This window comes from Hipposideros armiger, unplaced genomic scaffold, assembly GCF_001890085.2.
Source record: "Hipposideros armiger isolate ML-2016 unplaced genomic scaffold, ASM189008v1 scaffold_62, whole genome shotgun sequence".
NCBI lineage: Eukaryota > Metazoa > Chordata > Mammalia > Chiroptera > Hipposideridae > Hipposideros > Hipposideros armiger.
The window spans coordinates 5,049,902-5,069,615 of record NW_017731412.1 but is presented as its reverse complement, the minus strand read 5'-3'; the positions used below and the strand labels follow the sequence as shown (position 1 = coordinate 5,069,615).

Below are 19,714 nucleotides of genomic sequence, written 5' to 3'. Positions count from 1 at the left end.
CCAGCCGTTGTGGGTAATTCCCAAGGGGCGTGGGGATCCCCTTTCTGACCCCAAGTCCAGTCTGGGTTTCTGGATACCTTCTGACCCAAACTGGGCGGCTGGATTTTCTACCAGGAGGGGGCTGATTCTGCTCAGCTGGCAGGTTTAAGGGGCCTCTTGGTGGCTCTAAAAAGCACCCCTGCCCTGGGAAGGGCCTGTGGTCTGCAGCTATGGGACCCCCTCCCCAGTGAAGGACCCTTGACTCACCCCAGCACTATCCTGAGGTTCACCCCCAGGACACACTGAATACATATGAATCATTTTTTTTTGTTTTTTGTTTTTGTTTTTTAATTAATAGACTTTATTTTTAGAGCAATTTTCGATTTACAGAAAAATTGAGTAGAACGTATAGAGAGCTCCCATCTGCCCTTCCTCTTAGTTTCCCCTAATATATGAATCATTGACAGCTGTTGTCACCAAGCACCACGGAGCCTGGCCTTGGCAGCTGGAAAGTCTTGACTTTTGAGTTTCTGCTCTCAATGTGTGACCTGTCTGAAAATCAGTTCCTCACTTGCAAAGTGGACATGATTGCACAGAGACCACCTTGGGCTGTGTCCCGTGCCACGCCCTTCCGATGGACATCTCATTAACTTTATTATCCTCATTTTCAAGAGAAGGAATCCCGGTCAGACAGGTGGCAGGAGTGGCCCCAGCCTCCCAGCCTGGCTACAGAGCTCTATCCCTTCAGCCAGTTTAACACAGAACTTCTTTCATTGACTTGGGGCCCACCAGCGTGGCTTCTGACAGTTTGCCTGAAATGCAGCTTCCTGGGCCCTGTCTGAGTCAGAATCAGGGGGTGGGCTGTGGGGGTGGGGGGAGGGCGTGGAGGAGCTCTCTGCTCCTAAAGTTTGAGAATTCCCCCTCCCAAGCTCCTGTGCTACGTGCTAGGATGGGCGGGTCCGCACATGGGTGTGTCCACCTCATCAGGGTGCTGGGAGGGGGAGGGGGGTTCCGTGCAATAAAGCCAAGCAAAGTGCCTGGTGCAGAATCCAGGTGGATTACTGTTGTTAATGACCTTCACTGCTCACCATAGAGCTAATTTACTGCTCGTTGTCCTCCTGCGTTGTCCCAGGGGAATTCCCGTCCTGCGAGCTGGGAGGATGTGTGATGGAACCGAGGTGGGATGGGCACGGAAACCTCCCAGGGGTCTGACCCCTCTCCTCCGCTCACACCCCAACTCTATACTTCCACCTGCTTCTTTCCAGAGCCGACAGGAGTGCGGAAGGGGCGAGGCGCGACAAGCACGTCTGCCGCTGCAGGAACTGAGAAACCTTGGAGGTGGGCTTCTTGGGCCCCCTCCTTCTCGACCCCCTCCCCGCCGTTTCCGGCCCCGGGGCGGGGCTTTCCCCACTCCCCACTCCCCGTTCCCCGTTCCCCGTTCCCCGCTCCCCGCAGTGCTGGAAGCCGGTGCGCGCTAGGACCGCGGCGCGCCGCCCTCCGCTGCTATAAGAGGCCGTGCTTCGGCCCCACGCGGAACCCGCGGCTCAGTCCCGTCCTCGGCGTCCCACTCGCGTTGGACCCGAGGCAGAACCGGCCGATACGCAGGCGACGGCAGCCCAGGGCCTGCGAGGGACGTGCGCCCAGGAGCCCCCGCTGCGGGCACCATGGGCGCTGCCCACTCCGCGTCCGAGGAGGTGCGGGAGCTCGTGGGCAAGACCGGCTGTGAGTATTCCTCGGGGGACGGACGCGGGGACACGGGCGGGTACCGCTCGCCGGCTGGTGCGGGGGCTCCCAGCCCACTGCCGCCCGCCCGGCTTCGCTCCGCCGTGCTGTGTGACCTTGGGCTAGTAGCTGGCCCTCTCTGCGCCTCAGTCTCCCCTTCCTTCAAATGGGTGCCTGTCGACCACTTTGCAGGCTGTGGTGAGGAGTGCCTTGGCACTCTCGGAATTGGCTGGGAACCCCCGGGCCTGAGGACTGCGGACCCGGGAGCGTGCAGGGCCCGAGCTTCCTCAGGGCAGGCGCCGCGGGACGCCCAGCTGGTGCGCGTCCCGCAGCTGAAAGCTGTTTGGATTCACAGTGCGCAGGGGGTGGAAAGTTTTGAAGTCGGCGGGAGATGGGTGGGAGCCGGGCTCTGGCTACGTCCTCCCATCTGTAAAACGGGTTCAGGTGGATCCACCTCCTTTAGTAGCTGGGAGGTCTAAGCGAGGCAGTGCCTGCAGGGCACTTGGCAGGAGCCGGGCGACCTTCCTGGAGCTCGCCGGGACTCCCCGGACCCGCAGAGGCGGGGCGCACGGGGAGGCGGGGAGGCCGCACCGCGAGGCAGAGCTGACCGCAGGGACGCGTCTGGCGGAAGCGCCTGTCAGCCCAAGCGGGGAACTTGACCCTGGGCCCTGACCTCCGGGGGCCAGGCTCCGCCACCGGCTGTGAAAAGGAGTGTGGGCTGAAGACTGCGGGAGGCCAGGTGAGGGCAAACTGGCTTTGGAGATGGACGGCCAGGGTGTGAACACCACTTCCTTCCTGGCTGTGTGACCTTGGACTAGTCACTTTACCTCTCGGTTTCCTTCTCTTTGGAATGGGAGCTCTGTTAGTACCTGGTAGATGTTAAAAAAACAAAACAAAACAACAAACAAAAACGGGAGCTGCAGATGTTATTTCTAAGTAGGCGCCGGCTTCTGACAGCTGCTTTGAGCTTAGTGCAATCAGCATCTTGTAGTCAGTCAGGGGAAGAAACCAGCCATTTGTGCGCTGGCTGAAAGACGACTCCTGATCCCCAGTCTGAACACCCCTTTCCGGGAGAATTGGATGGAAATTACAGAAAGCTCTTTTAACAAATGGAGTGTGTGTGTGTGTGTGTGTGTGTGTGTGTGTGTACGCCTGCATGCACTTACGTATGTGTATGTCTTCCTGTGTACAAAATACAGAATTATCTGCAAATGGAGTGAGGAATGGTGTGGTACATTATATATAATGTGGAACCTTTTTTGTTTAAAAAAGAGGGGAATAAGAATATATATTTCTAATTGCTTTATTAGCATGAATGACTCTGGAAGTACCCACAGGCGGTAACAATAAGGAATACTTAGGGATTTGGTGGAAGGGATTGAAAGGGAAGCGAACTTTTCACTGTAAACTTTGTTATATTTTCATTTTGAATCATGTGTGAATATTTTACTTCTTCAGAAAGTTTTATAAGGTCCAGTTCAAACCCCAGGCTCATGTAAGAGAGGAGGTAGGATGCCTTTTGCCCTGACTTTCTTGGGTTTCCCCCATTTTTATTATTTCTTGAGTGCCCTCTCTTTGCCTCTGACTGCCTCTGGAGGTTCTCTATAGCTGGGATCTCCCCCACCTCCTGGGAAGGGGCTGCTGGCCGCTGGCCCCCATCTCTCAGGCTGCCCCAAGGGCAGGCAGGCAGTCTGGGGGAATTCCGGCTGGCTGTGGGTTTGACAGGTGATGGGGCCGCAGAGCATGCTGGGAATCTTGTCAGTTTCCTGGGTCCGGTCTTGCCCGGAGGTGACATGTTCTGTAGCTTTCCTAGATGTGGCTGACGTGGTGTCTTTTCTTGCTGGCCAGAACTCAAATTTCACTTTCCAAAGGAGGAAGGGAGACAGAAGGGTTCTGAGGTCTGAGGGGAGGATGAAAGCTTTCAGTTTTCTGTTCTGTAAGTAGGTGGGAAGTTCCCTCTAGTGCTCTGAAAGGGGCTGGCACAGTCTGGGCACTTTTACCTGTTCAGCAAGTATTTATCTACCAGGGACTGGGGATTTAGAGGTGACCCAGAAAGGCTGATGTTCCCAAGGGGAGACGCACAGTGTAATCAAATCAACCCACCGGTATTAAGCTCTGTGAACAAGACAGGGATGTGAGGTCAGGGGGAGGGGCAGGGAAACATTTCTTTAGAAAGGGGCCAGGAGGGCCTCTCTGAGGAGAAGATAATGGGACAGAAACCCAAATGAGGAGCCAGCCACATGAAGATCAGTGGAAGGTGCATTTTGAGCAGAGGGAACAGCAAGTGCAAAGGTCCTGTGGCAGGAAGAAGCTGAGGACAATAAACAAGAACTGTATGAGATGAGGACACAGCCATAGTTGGGGCTCAGGTTTTGGCAGGAGCCTGATTGAAGGGGTCTTTCTAGGTATGTGGCTTTGGGCAAGTGTTTAGTTTTATTGGCTATGCTTTAAACACATTTATATGTCCTGGTCACTCTGAGCCACTGCTGAGAGTTAAATCTTGGTCTTACTTCTTCCCAGCTGCGTGACCTTAAGCGGGTCATTCTACCTCTGTGAGCATCAGTGCCCCCATCTGGATCCTAGGTTGCTGGGCTCCCCCAGCCTCTCTGAGCGCCAGGATGGCCCACGATTTGAAGGGTCAGCTTGTTCCCTTCCTGAGGACTCCACCTGGAAAAGATAAGAAGGGTGAGCGTAGGATGGTGATGGTCGACATCATTGCTTGAGGACCAAAACGCTGAGCACTTCGCATGCACTCTGGTGGAATCTTCATGATAATCTTCCAGGGAAAGTGGCAATATGGTGGTTGTACAGATAAGGAAACGGAGGCTCAGAGAGGTAAAGCAACTTGCCTGGAGCCCCACAGCTCATAGGTGAAGGATTGGGGATCACAGGATCCCTGACACCACTGTGCTTTCACTGTGTTTAGTTGCCTGTCAGATTTCTAGGAATGCAGAAGGGGTGGGAGAAGCCTGCCCAAATGTTTTTCTCGCCTGCAGGCCTTTGCACGAGCCGTTCCCTCCGCCTGGAGCACTCTCTTCATTTTACCATGCACAACTGGGTGTTTATATACGGGAATGCCTCTGCAACCACCACCCAGGTTAAGGTGGTAAACGTTTCGTCTTAGCTCTGTATCTTTACGAAGTTCACGCCCTTTATCCTTCAGGACTCAGCATAGCTGCTGCTGTTCCCTTCCAGGAAGCCATCCTTGCCTCCTCTCCATCCAACCTTTGTGGGATAAATGCCTGTCCTTGGGGATCCCGCAGCCCCCTCAGTCCCTCCCGTAACAGCACACATCACACCTTGTTATAATTGTCGGCTCGGTCACCTGTCACCCCCTCAAAACTTGGAGCTTCCTGAGATGGGGATGAATGTGTCTTGTCACCTTTGTACATAGCGTGGGGTCCTCAGTGAGAACACAAGAGGTTCATATTAAAGGGGTGACAACCCTGGGGACTTTATAACCCAAGGAGTATTGCCCTGGAGCATGTGTCCAGTAGAAACTCTAGTGCCCCCCGCCGCCAACCAGCCGGCCTTGGCCATGCTGACCCTCCCGGCATCTCTGGTTGCCTCCTCATGCTATGTATCCCGTTGGCTTCAGCACTGAGCCATCGCCACCAAAAATAGGCCTGAGTACTGGCTCACCCACCTCCCTTGCTTGATAGAGTCTCATTGATTGATTTAAAACATAAACAAGTATTCCCAAACATCTCCTCTGAGCCAAGAAAGCTGACTCCCTCGATTATTAAAATTCATATGACAAACCCAAGCAAAAGCATCCTGGTTGTGTGTTTTGAGTGGTGAGCTGACCTTTCTGACGCTCCCTCCGGGCAGGAACATGGAGTCAGGCCCAGTGTGTGTCCCCCGGAGGTGTGCTGTGGGCCCTGCACAGGAAGTGGCTCCCGAGGGACCGCTCACCCACGTCTGTTCCCCTTCGCCACCTTGAGCTGGCCCTACTTCCCATCCCCGCTAATCTGTGCCTGCTCCTGAACTTGGAAAGGAAATCGTTAGGAGGATTCTGGGAAAGGTGGAGGGTCTATTTGTTTCCTTCAGGCTGCAAAACATCTCCACAGGCATGTCTATGTAGGTGCCAAGAAGCTTCCAGAGGAAGAAGGAAAAGCAATCTCCCAGACCTGGAGTTCAGACCTCGTAATGGTGATAGCGAGTGCTTGTCATCTGCCAAGGACCGAGCTGTGCAGTTGATCCACAGTCGCTTATGGACTCTGCCGGGAACACTGGCTGTCCCACTTTATAGAGGAGGAAATTGAGGCTCAAGAGATGATGTGACTTGCCCAAGTCACAGGCTGCTGAGAAGTAGAGTCACTTTCTGGTCTATCCCCCAGACCTCACCATTCGCGAATGGAACCAGAGATGCGGGGGCCTGTGAGGCCTGGCTGGCTGGTGGGCGTGCACCGTTTTCCCCTGGATTCTCGCCGCTGGCAGTACTCCTGGGTTATAAAGTGTTCACGTGCCCCGGACCAAGGCTTCACCCCATTTGCCATGTGCAACATGTCTACTGTGCTCTAAGCACTGGACACCCCAGTGGACAGATGCCTCCCCCTGCCGTCCAAGTGCTCGGGGACCCCAGGGGTAAGGATAGGCTGACGGGTGCCACTGTGCCACCGTGCTCTTCCTGTCGCCGAGGCACGTTAAACTAAACAGCCAACGAAACCTACTCGGCTCCCTTTCCATTTCCTCTGGGGTGGAGAGTGGCTTTCCACTTGGGATCCTGGGGGAGTCGCTACGCCCTATGAACAAGGGTGCAGGATTGTGTCTGTGTGGCCCTGGGGGCGGGGAGGGGCCCCCCCAGATCTCATCAGGTTCTCAGAAACAGTGAAGACGTATTCCATTGCATGTAAATCATACCTCAATAAGAATAATCATAATAGAAGCACTTATTTTTATTTATTGATTTTAGATAAATGAAAAACGATGGCTCCCTGGCAGGGAGGAACGGTCATGTCTGGGAGGCCCTGGGAGGACCAGTCCCCACAGGCTGAGCTCTCAGGACAGGCCCTGGGGGTGAGGGGGACGGTCTAGTGTCCTGGGCACAAGGTCAAGACCACAGGAGGGAGGCCCCAGTGGCCGCAGCCCTCCAGAGCCCTCTCCACCTTGGTAAAGTCTGAGTATCCGGACTTTCGTTGCCCGCCTCCCTGGGGACTCAGTGTGGAAACGTGCAGGCTGCTTTGGGAAGCTTTCGAAAGGGCTGTGGAGCAAGTGAATTTAATTCCTGGGCACTGCAAAGCACCCTTCTCTGGCTCACGCTGATATTTTGTATTAGCTGGGCCCGGTCATCTCACCACGGTTAGCAGCAGCTGTGGAGCAGGGCCTGGAGGCCCGTGAGCCTCAGGCCTGCCCTGAGCCGCCTTGCTGAGACACCTGGTCCAGGCCACCACCCTCTCTGATCTGCCAGTTCCACCCCTCTTTGAAAATGTAATGGTTGACCAGATGGCCTGTGGCCCCTTCGGCCAGCTGTTGAGTAAGACAGCAGCTGTTCTTTCTGGAACGCTTCGTGTCAGTCATCTCCCCACCCTCAGTACCGCCCAAGGAGGGCGGGACTATAGTTGCCAGTTTACAGATGAGGACACTGACACTCAGACGTGTGAAGTGACTGATCAAGGTCGCTTAGATGCTGAGTGTGGAAACCCGAATTCAGAACCAGGCCTTTTAGGGGTTGCTTCTTTTTCAATATTGCCTCAATTTCAGGTGCAAGGAGCAACTGCCTCTCCGACATGACAAACGCCACGCGGTATAGACTGAGACTGTAACAGCCTGTGAGTCTGTATATCTGGGAGAACTGACACTCCTGCTCCATGAACTCGTTAACAGTGTTCCACGTAGTTGCTTACTAAGTTGGCAAGGGGAGAATTGGGCCTTGGGGCAGAAGGGATTGCTTCTGGGTGGTATGGAATGTTCTAGAATTGTGGGCTACCCCTGAGGAGGGCAAGCTCAGTGGTGCGCAGTGAGGGGAGCAGTGAGAGGAGGGGGCAGGTGTGTGCCACTTCCTCCATTTCCCCGGGGTCTTCCTGGGTAGCTCACGTCCATTTCAGAAGAAAAATTTGTGTTTCCTCGGTGCGGAAGCAATTGGCAATCCACTCCAAGACTTCCTAGCTCCACCATTAGTAGTAATTTAGATCCCTTACGCATCTTCCTTTCTTGCCTGTCCCACCCCCTATGCTAGCAGGATATTTTTGTGTGTGAGCTAATGGCCCCCCAGAATGCAGCACCAATTTAATCAACGCTCAGATACACCATAGGGTCCAGTCATACGCACAGAATACTTCGGGTGTTGATAAGATGCTTTTACTTGTGCAAAGCCCTTTAGTGGCTGAGGGAATGAGGCGTTTTCAGCTCGGAAGTGCTCACTGCTCTGGGAAGAGAAGGCAGGGCCCCCTTCTGCCCAGGCTGGTGGCACCGGGCAAGGTCACAGGGAGGAGCCCGGCACCCTGGTCCTGCCAGCCATCCTGTCTCCTGCTTCAACGGTATTATTAATTCATAAAGCCCAGGAGGTCGCGTGGGTGATTTCCGCTGGTGGTGGCAGCCACCTTCAAGCACTAGGACACAAAGGCCCTTTGTTGTCCCAGCGGTGTGACCTTTGTGGACGGGCAGCCTGTCAGAAGTGGGTCTTCCGTTCTGGGCACAGCTCCCCGGGAGATGAGACGGAACAGTCAGATCTCAAGGCCCACATACCTCCTGGAAGGAAGGTCGGGTGGCATCAGCACTGTTGGCATGGCGTAGACAGCGATGGAAAGAGAAAGAAACTACAGTGAATGACTTTTCCTGTGCCCTGAGGTTAGAAGGAGGTCCCCTTGCGTCCTCCTAAGCACCCATGCCAGGGACCCAGTGGTCCAAGAACCCCAAGTGAGCAGGCCTCACCTGCCTGGTAGTTTCAGGGGTTCTCTTGTCATCATCTGCATCCTTGATACCTCAGAGTCACACGTGGGCACACATGGACCTCCCATTACCTAGGTCTTTACCAGCAGGTACCTGTGGATTTGAATCACAGCACTGCTTTTCCCTCTCTAGGCAAAGTAACTTTGCAGCTCGGTCTGTTTCCTCGTCTGTAAAACGGGGACGTGTCACAGGGCCGTTAGACTCAAATGAGAATGTAAGCAAAGCTTTGACACATAAGTGTTCAATAGTTGTCGGCAGGTAACTAACCATTTTGATTACAAACCTTTCAGAAGCAGGCTCCATTTCTCCTTTTTAAGGGCACTCTATAACTTTCTTCCGTAATTCATTCCATGTTTGACATCTGTCGTCTTTCACATGCCTGAAATTATTAATTTTTTCCTCTGTAGTATTTTTTTCTTTACTTTTAAAGCCCGTGTATTGGTTTTATTCTTGTTTTGTGCAGACCCTATTAATGATTGCAACCATTCTTCCTTATAGATTTAGTTTTTTTCTTACACAATATTACCTTTCCATAGATCTTTCGATGAGTCTCTGAGCGTTGTCAGCTTTGAAAATATCTTTATTTTTGCCAGCATACACAAAGGATCATTTGGCCGGGTATAAAATTTGAGGTTGCCGCACTATTTTCTCTCAGTACTTGATGGTCTCTTGTCAATTAGACAAAAGAGTCAACTTTTTTGTCTAATTGATATTTCCTTGTAGAAATATGCTTTAAAAAATTTTTTAAACCTCTTTTAAATCTTTGTTGTTTTTTTACTATACCATGTTTAGGTGTGGATTTATTTTACTTATCCTGCCTGGGAATGGTTTATGCTTTCATTCTAAAGATGACTCGTGTCTTCCATCTTTCTCCTTTCTCTTTATCTTCTTCCTCAGTAATTCTTATCAGAAATGTGTAGGACTGTGTCATTCTGTCCTGAATGCCTCTTTACCTTTCTTTCACATTTTCTATCTTTTTATTACCCTGTGCTATATTCTGGGTCATTTCCTTAGGTCTGTCTTCTAGTTCACTAATTCTCTCTTTAGCTATGACAACTTTGATGCCTTCACCTGACTATTAAGATTTTTAATTCCAGTGACTTTTTAAAACATTGTATAACTTCTATATGGTTTTCAGATGCGCTGCTTTTTCTCATAGGGTACTGCTCTTTCGTTATTTGTAATCATTTAAAGCTTATTATACTAGATAGCCTCTTCTGTTCCTCCTTCTTGGGTTGCCGTTCCTTTTGTTAATTGGTCTGCTGATTCTCCCATACGGCGGGTCATTTGCTTGCGTGGTTTGGTTTTTTATTATGAGCTCATCTTCAACTGGGCTGTTTCCTCCTGGTTTTCACATCCTTTCAGATTTATGCTGAGGCCAAGCCAAGTGGAGATGGGCTTCCCGAATGGGCCTCCCCATGAGAACCCTGTGTGCCCTGGGTTACAGAAGTGCCTCGCAGGGTGCTTTGCAGTAATTGTGCTAGGTGCCTTAGGCCTTTCACGGCTCTGGGAAAACTTTCGACATTAATTCTCAATTTGGCTTTCCTGCAGCCCAGAGGTTTGAATTTTCCACCTACACACGGCATAGGCTTGAAGTTTTAATTCATCACAGAGGCTCACCCATTTCTTCTGCGCCCTGCCACCTTCTCAGCAGAGTCAGCTTCCTGATGACTCTCTGGGCCAGTGGGGGATGTTTTTCTGGCCCACCTTACATGGAGAAGCAGCCTTTTGCGCTCTAGCTTTTTGTTTTTTAGAAGGACTCGGCTTGGCACAGCACTTTTTTTTTTTTCAACTTTTTTTCTGTTTGTGTTTTTTTTATTTTATTGGGGAACAGCCATGGTCATTGGTTACACATTGTTTTCATGCTACAATGGCACAGTTGACTCTTTTAAGGAGGGTGCAGCTCACAGTGCAGGGATCGAACCGGCAACCTTGGTGTTATCAGTACGGTGCTCTAACCAACTGAGCTAACCAGCCACCCCAATGTGCTCTAGCTTTTTTGATAGGAATCTCACTTCTAACTCATACAGTTCCAAGGCCACTTCTGTCAGTTGGCTGGAAGTCCCCCACCCTTAGCTGCTGGAACCTGTACCGTTCTGATACCCCTAAACCATGTCAGCAGCATCTGGCATTCTCACCCTGCTAGATCTGAGTTTCCTCCTTGCTGCTGGCAGCTAGGGGTTTCCCTTTCAAGCGCAGTGGAGTATTTAAATTTTTTTATTTTATTTTATCCAGGGTTTCATGTGCGTGTAGTGGAATGGAGAGTCTGTGTTAGCTCCATGTAGCAGGAACTAGAGTTCTTTATCTAAATGGTTTTCCATAAGAAGCCCTTGTACTTTCAAGAAGCCTGTCTTCACTTGGTTTTAGCCTCAGAATAAACCTGGAGCTGAAGATAGTTCTGGAAGGATGTGAAAACCAGTTTCTTAGATGCTCTGAAAGACGCCCACTCTCCAAATCCCTACTGATTCTCTGTTGCTTTTTTTTCCCCTTCCTCATCTTTAGTCTTTTTGTTAAAATGGAGACATCTTTGTCTCTTTAATTACATAAATGATATGTCTTCATTATTCCAGCCACTTCTCCATTTTGGCATATAGCATAGCAGATGGCTATGAGAATAGACTCTGGAGTCTTAGACCCAGGTTCACATTCTAGTTCGGCCGCTCTTTGCTGTGTGACCTTCAGCAAGTGACTTAACCTCTCTGAGACTCAGTTTCCTATTTGTAAAATGGGCGTGATAACCACCCTAAAAGGCAGACGCTATTCTGAGGACATAATAAGATGATGTCTGCCAGGCATTTGGCTTAGCTCCTGCCTCTGAGTAAATGCTAACACATGGCAGTTATTATTACCGCTGTAAGGCAAATGGTAAAGAACAGAGCATAGCCACTGGGAACTGAGTGTCGATGAGCAAAGCACAGGCTTTGTGATTTCTGAGAGTCATGTGCACCCCCACTCTGACAGCTTTCCGAGTTTTTCCTTGCTCATGAGAGGAGGATATTTTCTAAGTTAAGCCACTTCATTGTGTCCCAGCTTGCCACAGTCCCGAGAACTGGGGGTTTCATTCTGTGTAGAAAACACCCACAGAGAGCCTAAGGAGACCCTCAGAACTCGAGGTTAGAATAAACACCGACCCCATGCTGGCATGGGCATGGGGCCGCTCCTACCAGGAATCCCTCAGCTTTTGCCACTTACAAAGTAGGTTGGCGTTTGCATGAAAAGGGTTTGAAGGTGTTGGGTAAAAGCCAACAATTCATCATCTCATGGCTGCTTCTGCTTAGGAGACTAGAATTGGGTTTGGTAACTTCCTTCTCAAGGCCAAGTGCGCCCAAGTGCATCGTTGGTTTATTTTGTAACCGCAGTGGCAAGGCGTGGCCTGTAATATGTACACATTGGGCACGTGGCTTCCAGGACAGGAGACAGGAGAGAAACCCGGTATCCAGCACCGTGAAGCCTCTTGTGTGTGCCAGGCTGTCGAGGGCGGGTCCCTCCGTCCCTCCCCTCCCCCCCTCCCTTCTCTCCCTTCCCTCCCGAGGCCCAGGATTAGTCATTGCTTTGGCTGTAGCTCCAGGCAGCACACAGCACGTTGTCTCTTTCTTCCTGAGCCTGGAGCCAGCCAAGAACCTAGCAGGTACCAGGAGATTATTGCTTTAGGGGCATAATAATCACTCTCATGGCGATGCCTGTCTATCATACTCCTCCTGTCAAGTTCAGTGCCAAGTGTGTGTGTGATTTTTTTTTTAATCGGTGCAAAATTCGCATAACATAAAATTTACCAACTTAACCGTTTTAAAATGTATCAGTCAGTAGCATTAAGTGCATTTGCAGTGTTGTGCAGGTATCCCCAATATTTCCAGAGCATCATCACCCCCAAAAGAAACTTCACGCCCATAAGCAGTCCCTCTAACACCCAAACCCACAGCCCCAGGCAACCCCCAATCCACCTTCTGTCTCTATGGATTTGCTTATTCTGGACATTTCGTATACATAAAGCATACAATAGTGGCTTTGTGTGACTGGCTTCTTGCCCTTAGCACCGTGTTTTCAGGGTCCATCCACGTTGGAGCGTGTGTCAGGACTTCGTTCCTTTTTGTGGTGGAACCAGTCGCATCCCGTTGTATGGATGGACCACATTTTGTTCCTTCGCCCGCGTCAATGGACATGTGGGCGTTCCCAGCTTTTGGTGATTGTGTGTACTGTGCACTGTGTGATTTTGATTGTTTTTTGTCGGGTGAGCAGCTTCGTGAGGGCAGAGGACACAGTGGCCCCGGGAAGGGAGTTGAATAGGACGTGAAGCGGAGGGTGGAACCCGCAGCTCTCAGCAGCAGTGGTAGCTCACCTTTCTGCCTGGCTCTCCTCTGTATTCCGAGACTTTGGCCCATGCCTGGGTTGAGTCGTGGCCCGTGTGTGGCGACATGAGAGTAGGAGGGCTTTGGAGGACCTGGAAGCCACTGAGACCTTCCCAGTGATGTCACCTTGTGTTCCAGGGCCTCCATCCCTGCTAGTGCCGCTGGGGAGACAGGGCCGGGGTGGGGGGCTCTGAAACCCGTGGGGAGAGCAGGAGGGTGTTCTCAGCCAAGCCACCCTCGCTCCCTCCAACTGTGCCTTTGGGTGTTTCCTTCATTGAGTTTCCCCTTTGCTGTTTTGTTTTGTTTTGTTTTGGTATATCAATATGAACTTTCATGTAAATGAGATCGTGTAGCCTGTTGATTTTCCTCGGACTGAAATACCATGAACATTTTTCTGTGTCCCACGATATTTAAAAAATAGTTTTTAAGGCTGTGTAGTGTTCTGTCTTCAGGATGTACCCGTACTTAGTTAACTGGTCCTGCAGCTCAGCAGTTCCCCAGCTTTTTACTGTTCTGAACAGACAACGAAGATTACGCGTATCAGTTTTTCTTTGTACACTTGTCTCAATTCCTCAGGATTTGTTCCCAGGGGATTGAGTGGCTGGTTCACAGCACATACATACGTACACCACCAGTGCCCACGGCAAATATAACGAGAGGCGGAATCATTCTAACCTTTCTAGGAGCAATATAAGTCAGGTAGCTCTAAATGTTCTAGTAGCGGCTTTAAAGAGAAGCAAGTGAAGTTCATTTTAATAACATTTTATTTAATCCATTATATCTAAAACTTTTTTAAACGTATAATCAATATAAAAATTATTGAGACATTTCCATTCTTTCGGTATTGAGTCTTTGGAAGTTGCTGAGCGTTTCACACTCCGGCACATTGCAGCTTGTCCTGGCCACCTTTCAAGGGCTTAGTGGCCACGTGTGGCTGGTGGCTGCCTATGAGGCAATGCAGTGGTTTGACTTTTTTGTTTAAGCTTTGGATACAAAGTGACAAGCTACCCCCCTTCACCCCCCCCACACACACACATTAAAGATTGGTGGAAGGTTGTGCATTTCTGATCTCAGTTTGAAATCTAAAACCAAAGGTAAGGAGGGCAGGCACAGAAGCAGCAGTGTGTCGGCCCCTCGTCCCCATGGCAACTGTGACCTCCTGGGGGACTGGTGAAAGCAGAGGACTGACAAGTTTCCTTCCCACAAGAACAGACAGGGTCTTGCACGGTCCTGGGTATGTGACTCAGGTACATGCGTATCAGGTGGGGACCCAGGGTCAGCCCTGGGAGCTGGAGTCGAGGGTACGTGGAGCTCAGCGAAGGGCTGAGCTCTTGGCTCTGGGAATTTGGGTGCTGAAAACGGGGGACCAGAAGTGGGAGGTTGTCGTCCTAATGCCTCTGCTTTCAATCAGGCAGGGTGAAAGGTGTGCGCACACCGGTGCGTGTGCAAGTACATGGATGCCATTAGCTGGAAGCTCTTCATTAGAGCAACCTGGTCTAGGATGATTTCTAGCTTATATGCCTCTTCCTGTCTGTGTGATCTTGGGCAAGCCTCAGTGTTCCCATCTCTAGAATGGGGATCAAACTGTCTTACCTGATAGGAATGACGAGAGGGTTGTATGAACCAACGCCTATCAAGGGTAGACCTGAGCACAGTGCCCAGGACACAGTAAATGCTTAATTCATGTTGACTATTACGTTTGTCATGCTTATGCATGTAATTTATGTGTTTAATGGCTTTATTGAGATATAACTCACATACCATACATTTCGTCCATTTAGCGCGTACTCAGTAGTTTTTTAGTGTAATCACAGGGTTGCGCAACCATCACCACAATCTAATTTTAGAACATTTTCATCCGCCCCAAAGAAACTCGGTGCCTATTAGCAGTGATGCCCCCTTCTCCTTCCCCAGCCCCAGGCAACCGCTGGTCTTCTTTCCATCTCTATGGATTTGGGTCTCTGAGCCTTTCATATAAATGGAATCATACGGTGTGTGGCCTTTGTGTCAGGCCTCTGTCACTTAGCATGATGTTTTCAAGGTAACTCATCTTTAAAGAGGTGGTTTGGGAGCACGTGTTTGGCTGTAATTTTTGCTCATTATTTCTCATCAGTGTACTTGGGTATTCTTAATCTGACAATCTAATGTGATCACCCAAAATGGGAGTATGGTGTCCGTAAACAAACAAACGATCAAACGTAAAACAAAAGCATACATATTCTGCCAGACAAATAGAGCACAAACCCGGGATCTGCCTCTTTCAAGTTTGGTGACCTCAGGCAAGTGACCCATCCCCTCCAAGCCTCAGTTTGCTCTTCTGTAAAATGGGAACAGTCTGTCTGTCACAGGGCCATGGAAAAGATTAAATAAAAACGTGTGCCTGGGGACATGGACGCAGCCAGCGACTGATTCATCAGTAACAATATATTTGAGCTCTCTTGGCTGTCCCATATGGGACCATAATGTGTGCTTAAAATATTCATTGCGTGAGTAATAAATACACATTGTATGTTAGAAAAAATTTGGAAAACATAGATGAATCAAAGCAAAACAAACAAAGTCTTTAATCCCAGCATTGCTATTATTATTTTGGGAAAACAAGTCTACCTTTTTTTTTTTCATTACATGTATACGTTTGTATCTCCCCCAGCATGCTGTTCTTGTAGCAAGCTATTTTTAGACCTTGTATGTAGACTGTAATTCCATGTCAAATATATAACTGTCACTATTATTTATTTTAACTTCTTTATTTTTCAATTCCAGTTGACATACAATAATATATTCGCTTCAGGTATACAGCATAGTGGTTAGACATTATATAATTTACGAAATGATCACTGTGGTAAGTCTGGTACCCACCTAGCAGCATATATAGTTATTACAATATTGTTGACTATATTCCCTGTGCTGTACTTTACATCCTCGTGACTATTTTGTAACTGCCAGTTTGTTCTTCTTAATCGCTTTCACCTTTTCATTCAGCCCCCAACTCCCTTCCCATCTGGCAATCATCAGTTCTCTGCATCTATGAGTTTGTTTCTGTTTTGTTTATTCATTTATTTTGTTTTTTAGATTCCACGTATAAATGCGATCTCATGGCATTGGTCTTTCTCTGCCTGACTTACGTCACTTACTAGAATATCCTCTAGGTCCATCCATATTGTCACAAATGGCAAGCTTTTATTCTTTTTTTATGGCTGAGTAATATTCCATTGTGTATATGTACCATGTCCTCTTGCTCCATTCATCCACTGATGGGCACTTAGGTTGCTTCCATATCCTGGCTATTGTGAATAGCGCTGCAGTGAACATAGGGGTGCATATATCTTTTCGAATTAGTGTTTTGGATTTATTTGGATAAATACTCAGAAGTGGGATTGCTTGGTCATAAGGTAGTTCTATTTTTAATTTTTTGAGGAACCGTTTTCCATAGTGGCTGCACCAATTTGCATCCTACCAACAGTGCACAGGGGTTCCCTTTTCTCCACATCCTTGTCCAACCCTTGTTGGTTGATTGGTTGATTTATTGCTGATAGCCATTCTGACAGGTGTGAGGTGGTATCTCATTGTGGTTTTAATTTGCATTTCTCTGATGCATTAATGATGATTAGTGATGTTGAGCATTTTTTCAGGTATCTATTGGGCACCTGTTATGTCCTTTTTAGAGAAATGTCTGACCATTTTTTTAATTGGATTGTTTGTGTTTTTTTGTTTGTGTGTGTGTGTGTGTGTTTGTATGAGTTCCTTATGTATTTTGGATCTTAACCCCTTATCAGATGTATCATTGGTGAATATCTTCTTCCATTTAGTAGGTTGTCTTTTTGTTTGTTGATGGTTTCCTTTGCTGTGCAAAAACTTTTTAGTTTGATGTAGTCCCATTTGTTTTTTCTTTGTTTTTTTTTTACCTGAGGAGATAGATCAGACAAAATATTACTAAGAGCAGTGTCAGAGAGTTTACTGCCTATGTTTTTCTCTAGGAGTTTTATGGTTTCAGGTTTTATATTTACATCTTTATTCCATTTTGAGTTTATTCTTGTATATGATATAAGAAAGTGATCTAGTTTCATTCTTTAGCATGTATCTGTCCGGTTTTCCCAACACCGTTTATTGAAGAGGTTGTCTTTATTCCACTGTATATATATCCTTGCGCCCTTTGTCATAGATTAAGTAACTGTATAGGCGTGGGTTTATTCCTGGACTCTCTATTCTGTTCTATTGTGCCGTTTTTTTTCCCATGCTGTTTTGATTACTCTAGCCTAGTAGTATAGTTTGATCTCAGGTAGTATGATTTCTCCAAATTTGTTCTTTTTTTCTTAAGGTTGCTTTGGCTATTCAGAGTCTTTTTTAGTTCCATATCAAATTTTAGGATTATTGTCCTAGTTCTGTGAAAAATGCCATTGGTATTTTGATTATTTACTGATTAATTCCTGTATTGCGTTGAATCTATAGATTCCTTTAGGTAGGATGGACATTTTAATGATGCTAATTCTTCCTATCCATGAGCACGGTATATCCTTCCATTTGTTTGTATCTTCTTCAATTTCTTTCTTCAGTGTCTTATAGTTTTCCAACTACAGGTCTTTGACCTACTTGGTTAAATTTATTTTTAGGTATTTTACTCTTTTTGATGCAGTCGTAACTGGGATTGTTTTCTTAATTTCTCTTTCTGTTAGTTTGTTATTGGTGTATAAAACTGCAACTGATTTTCAAATATTAATTTTGTATCCTGCAACTTCACTGAATTCATTTATCAGTCCCAATAATTTTTTGGTGGAATCTTTATAGTTCTCTCTATATAGTATCACGTCATCTGCAAATAATGACAGTTTTACATCTTCCTTTCCAATTTGGGTGCCTTTTGTTTCTTGTCTGGTTGCTGTGGCTAGGACTTATTTAATACTATGTTGAATAAAAGTGGTGAAAGTGAACATCCTTGTCTTATTCCTGATTTTAAAGAAAATGCTTTCAGCTTTTCACCTTTGAGTATGATATTAGCTGTGGGTTTGTCATATATGGCCTTTATTAAGTTGAGGAATGTTCCTTCTATCCCCACTTTGCTGAGAGTTTGTATCATAAATGAATGTTGGATTTTGTCAAATGCTTTTTCTGTATCTATTGATATGATCATATAATTTTTATCCTTCATTTTCTCTATGTGATGTATCCTATAAATTCATTTGCAGATATTGAAACACCCTTGCATCCCATGAATAAATCCCATTTGGTCCAGGATTTTGTCTCTTGGGAGTTTTTTGATTACTGATTTGATTTCGTTAATAGTAGTCCATTTGTTCAGGTTTTCTGTTTCTTCCTGATTCAGTCTTGGAATAGTGTATATATCTTGGAATTTATCCATTTCTTCCAGGTTGTCCATTTTGTTGACATATAATTTTTCATAGTATTTCCTTATAATCCTTTGTATTATTCTGTGCCTTTTGTCACTTATCCTTTTTCATTTCTGATTGTATTTATTTGGGCCCTCCCACTTTTTTTCTTGATGAGTCTGGTTAAAGGTTTGTTGATTTTGTTTTATCTTTTCAAAGAACCAGCTCTTGGTTTCATTGACTTTTTCTATTGTTTTTTTTTTTTTTTTACTCCATTTCATTTATTTCCACTCTGATCTTTATTATTTCCTTCCTTCTACTCTTTTTGGGCTTTGTTTGCTCTTCTTTTTCTAGTTCATTTAGGTATTTATTTGAGATTTTTCTTGTTTCTTGCGGTAGGCCTGTATTGCTATAAATTTCTCTCTTAGAACTGCTGTGGCTGTCTCCTATAGATTTTGCGTCATTATATTTTCATTTGTCTTCGGGTATCTTCTGATTTCTTCCTGGATCTCGTTGTGACCCCATTCATTGTTTAGGAGCGCGTTATTTAGCCTCTATGTGTTTGTATGTTTCTCAGTTTTCTTCATGTTAATTGATTTCTAGTTATAAAACTAGAGGTGTAAGCCACTGTGATTGGAAAAGATGCTTGATATGATTTCAGTTTTCTTAAATTTACTGAGACATGTTTTGTGGCCTAACATGTGGTCCATCCTGGAAAACGTCATGTGCTCTTGAAACAAGCGTGTGTTCTGCTGCTTTTGAGTGAAATGTTCTAAAAATATCAAGTCCATCTGGTCTAATATGTCAGTTAAGAAGACCACTGCTTCCGTGTTGATTTTCTGTCTGGGTGATCTATCTGTTGATATCAATGGGTGGTAAAGTCCCCTACCATTACTGTTTTACTGTAGATCTCTTCCTTTAAGTCCTCAATATTTGCTGTATATATTTATACATTGGGTTCATAGATGTTTACAAAGTTATATCCTCTTGTAGGATTGACCCTTTCATTATGAAATGCCTTTCTTTGTCTCTTGTTATAGCCCTTGTTGTAGTCTATTTTGTTTGATATAAGTATTTTTTTCATTTCCATAAAATATCTTTTTCCATCCCTTTACTATCATTCTGTGTGTGTCTTTCGATCTGAAGTGGGTCTCTTGTAGGCAGCATATGTACGGGTCTTGGTTTGTTTGTTTTTTAATCTATTCAGATACCCTATGACTTTTGATTGAAGCATCTAGTCCGTTTACATTTATTTTTTATTTTATTTTATTTTTATATATGTATATATATATATTTTTTTTTTAAAGATTTTTTTTTTTAAGTTGGGGATGGGGAACAGACAAGTTGCTGTCGTTTTGTTCTTCAGTCTAGTTGTGGAGGATGTTGCTTCACTGGCCCAAGTTGGCACCATCATTGCGCCTCATATGTGGGATCCGAACCAGGGCCCTCTGG

At 46.9% G+C, this 19,714-nt stretch overlaps 1 protein-coding gene across 9 annotated transcripts in view; it reads left to right on the top strand.

Moving 5' to 3' along the window:
• The window catches only part of TESC (tescalcin), a 68,478-nt gene that overhangs the window by 2,628 nt on the left and 46,136 nt on the right, over positions 1–19,714 (top strand). For 7 of the 9 annotated variants that reach the window (XM_019641593.1, XM_019641594.1, XM_019641592.1 and 4 more), the window contains exon 3: positions 1,245–1,317. In XM_019641593.1, coding sequence (XP_019497138.1) covers positions 1,245–1,317 — 73 coding nt within the window. Of the gene's footprint in view, positions 1–1,244; positions 1,318–1,380; positions 1,702–19,714 lie in introns of those variants that run through there. The other 2 variants (XM_019641596.1, XM_019641599.1) reach the window with 2 other exon arrangements.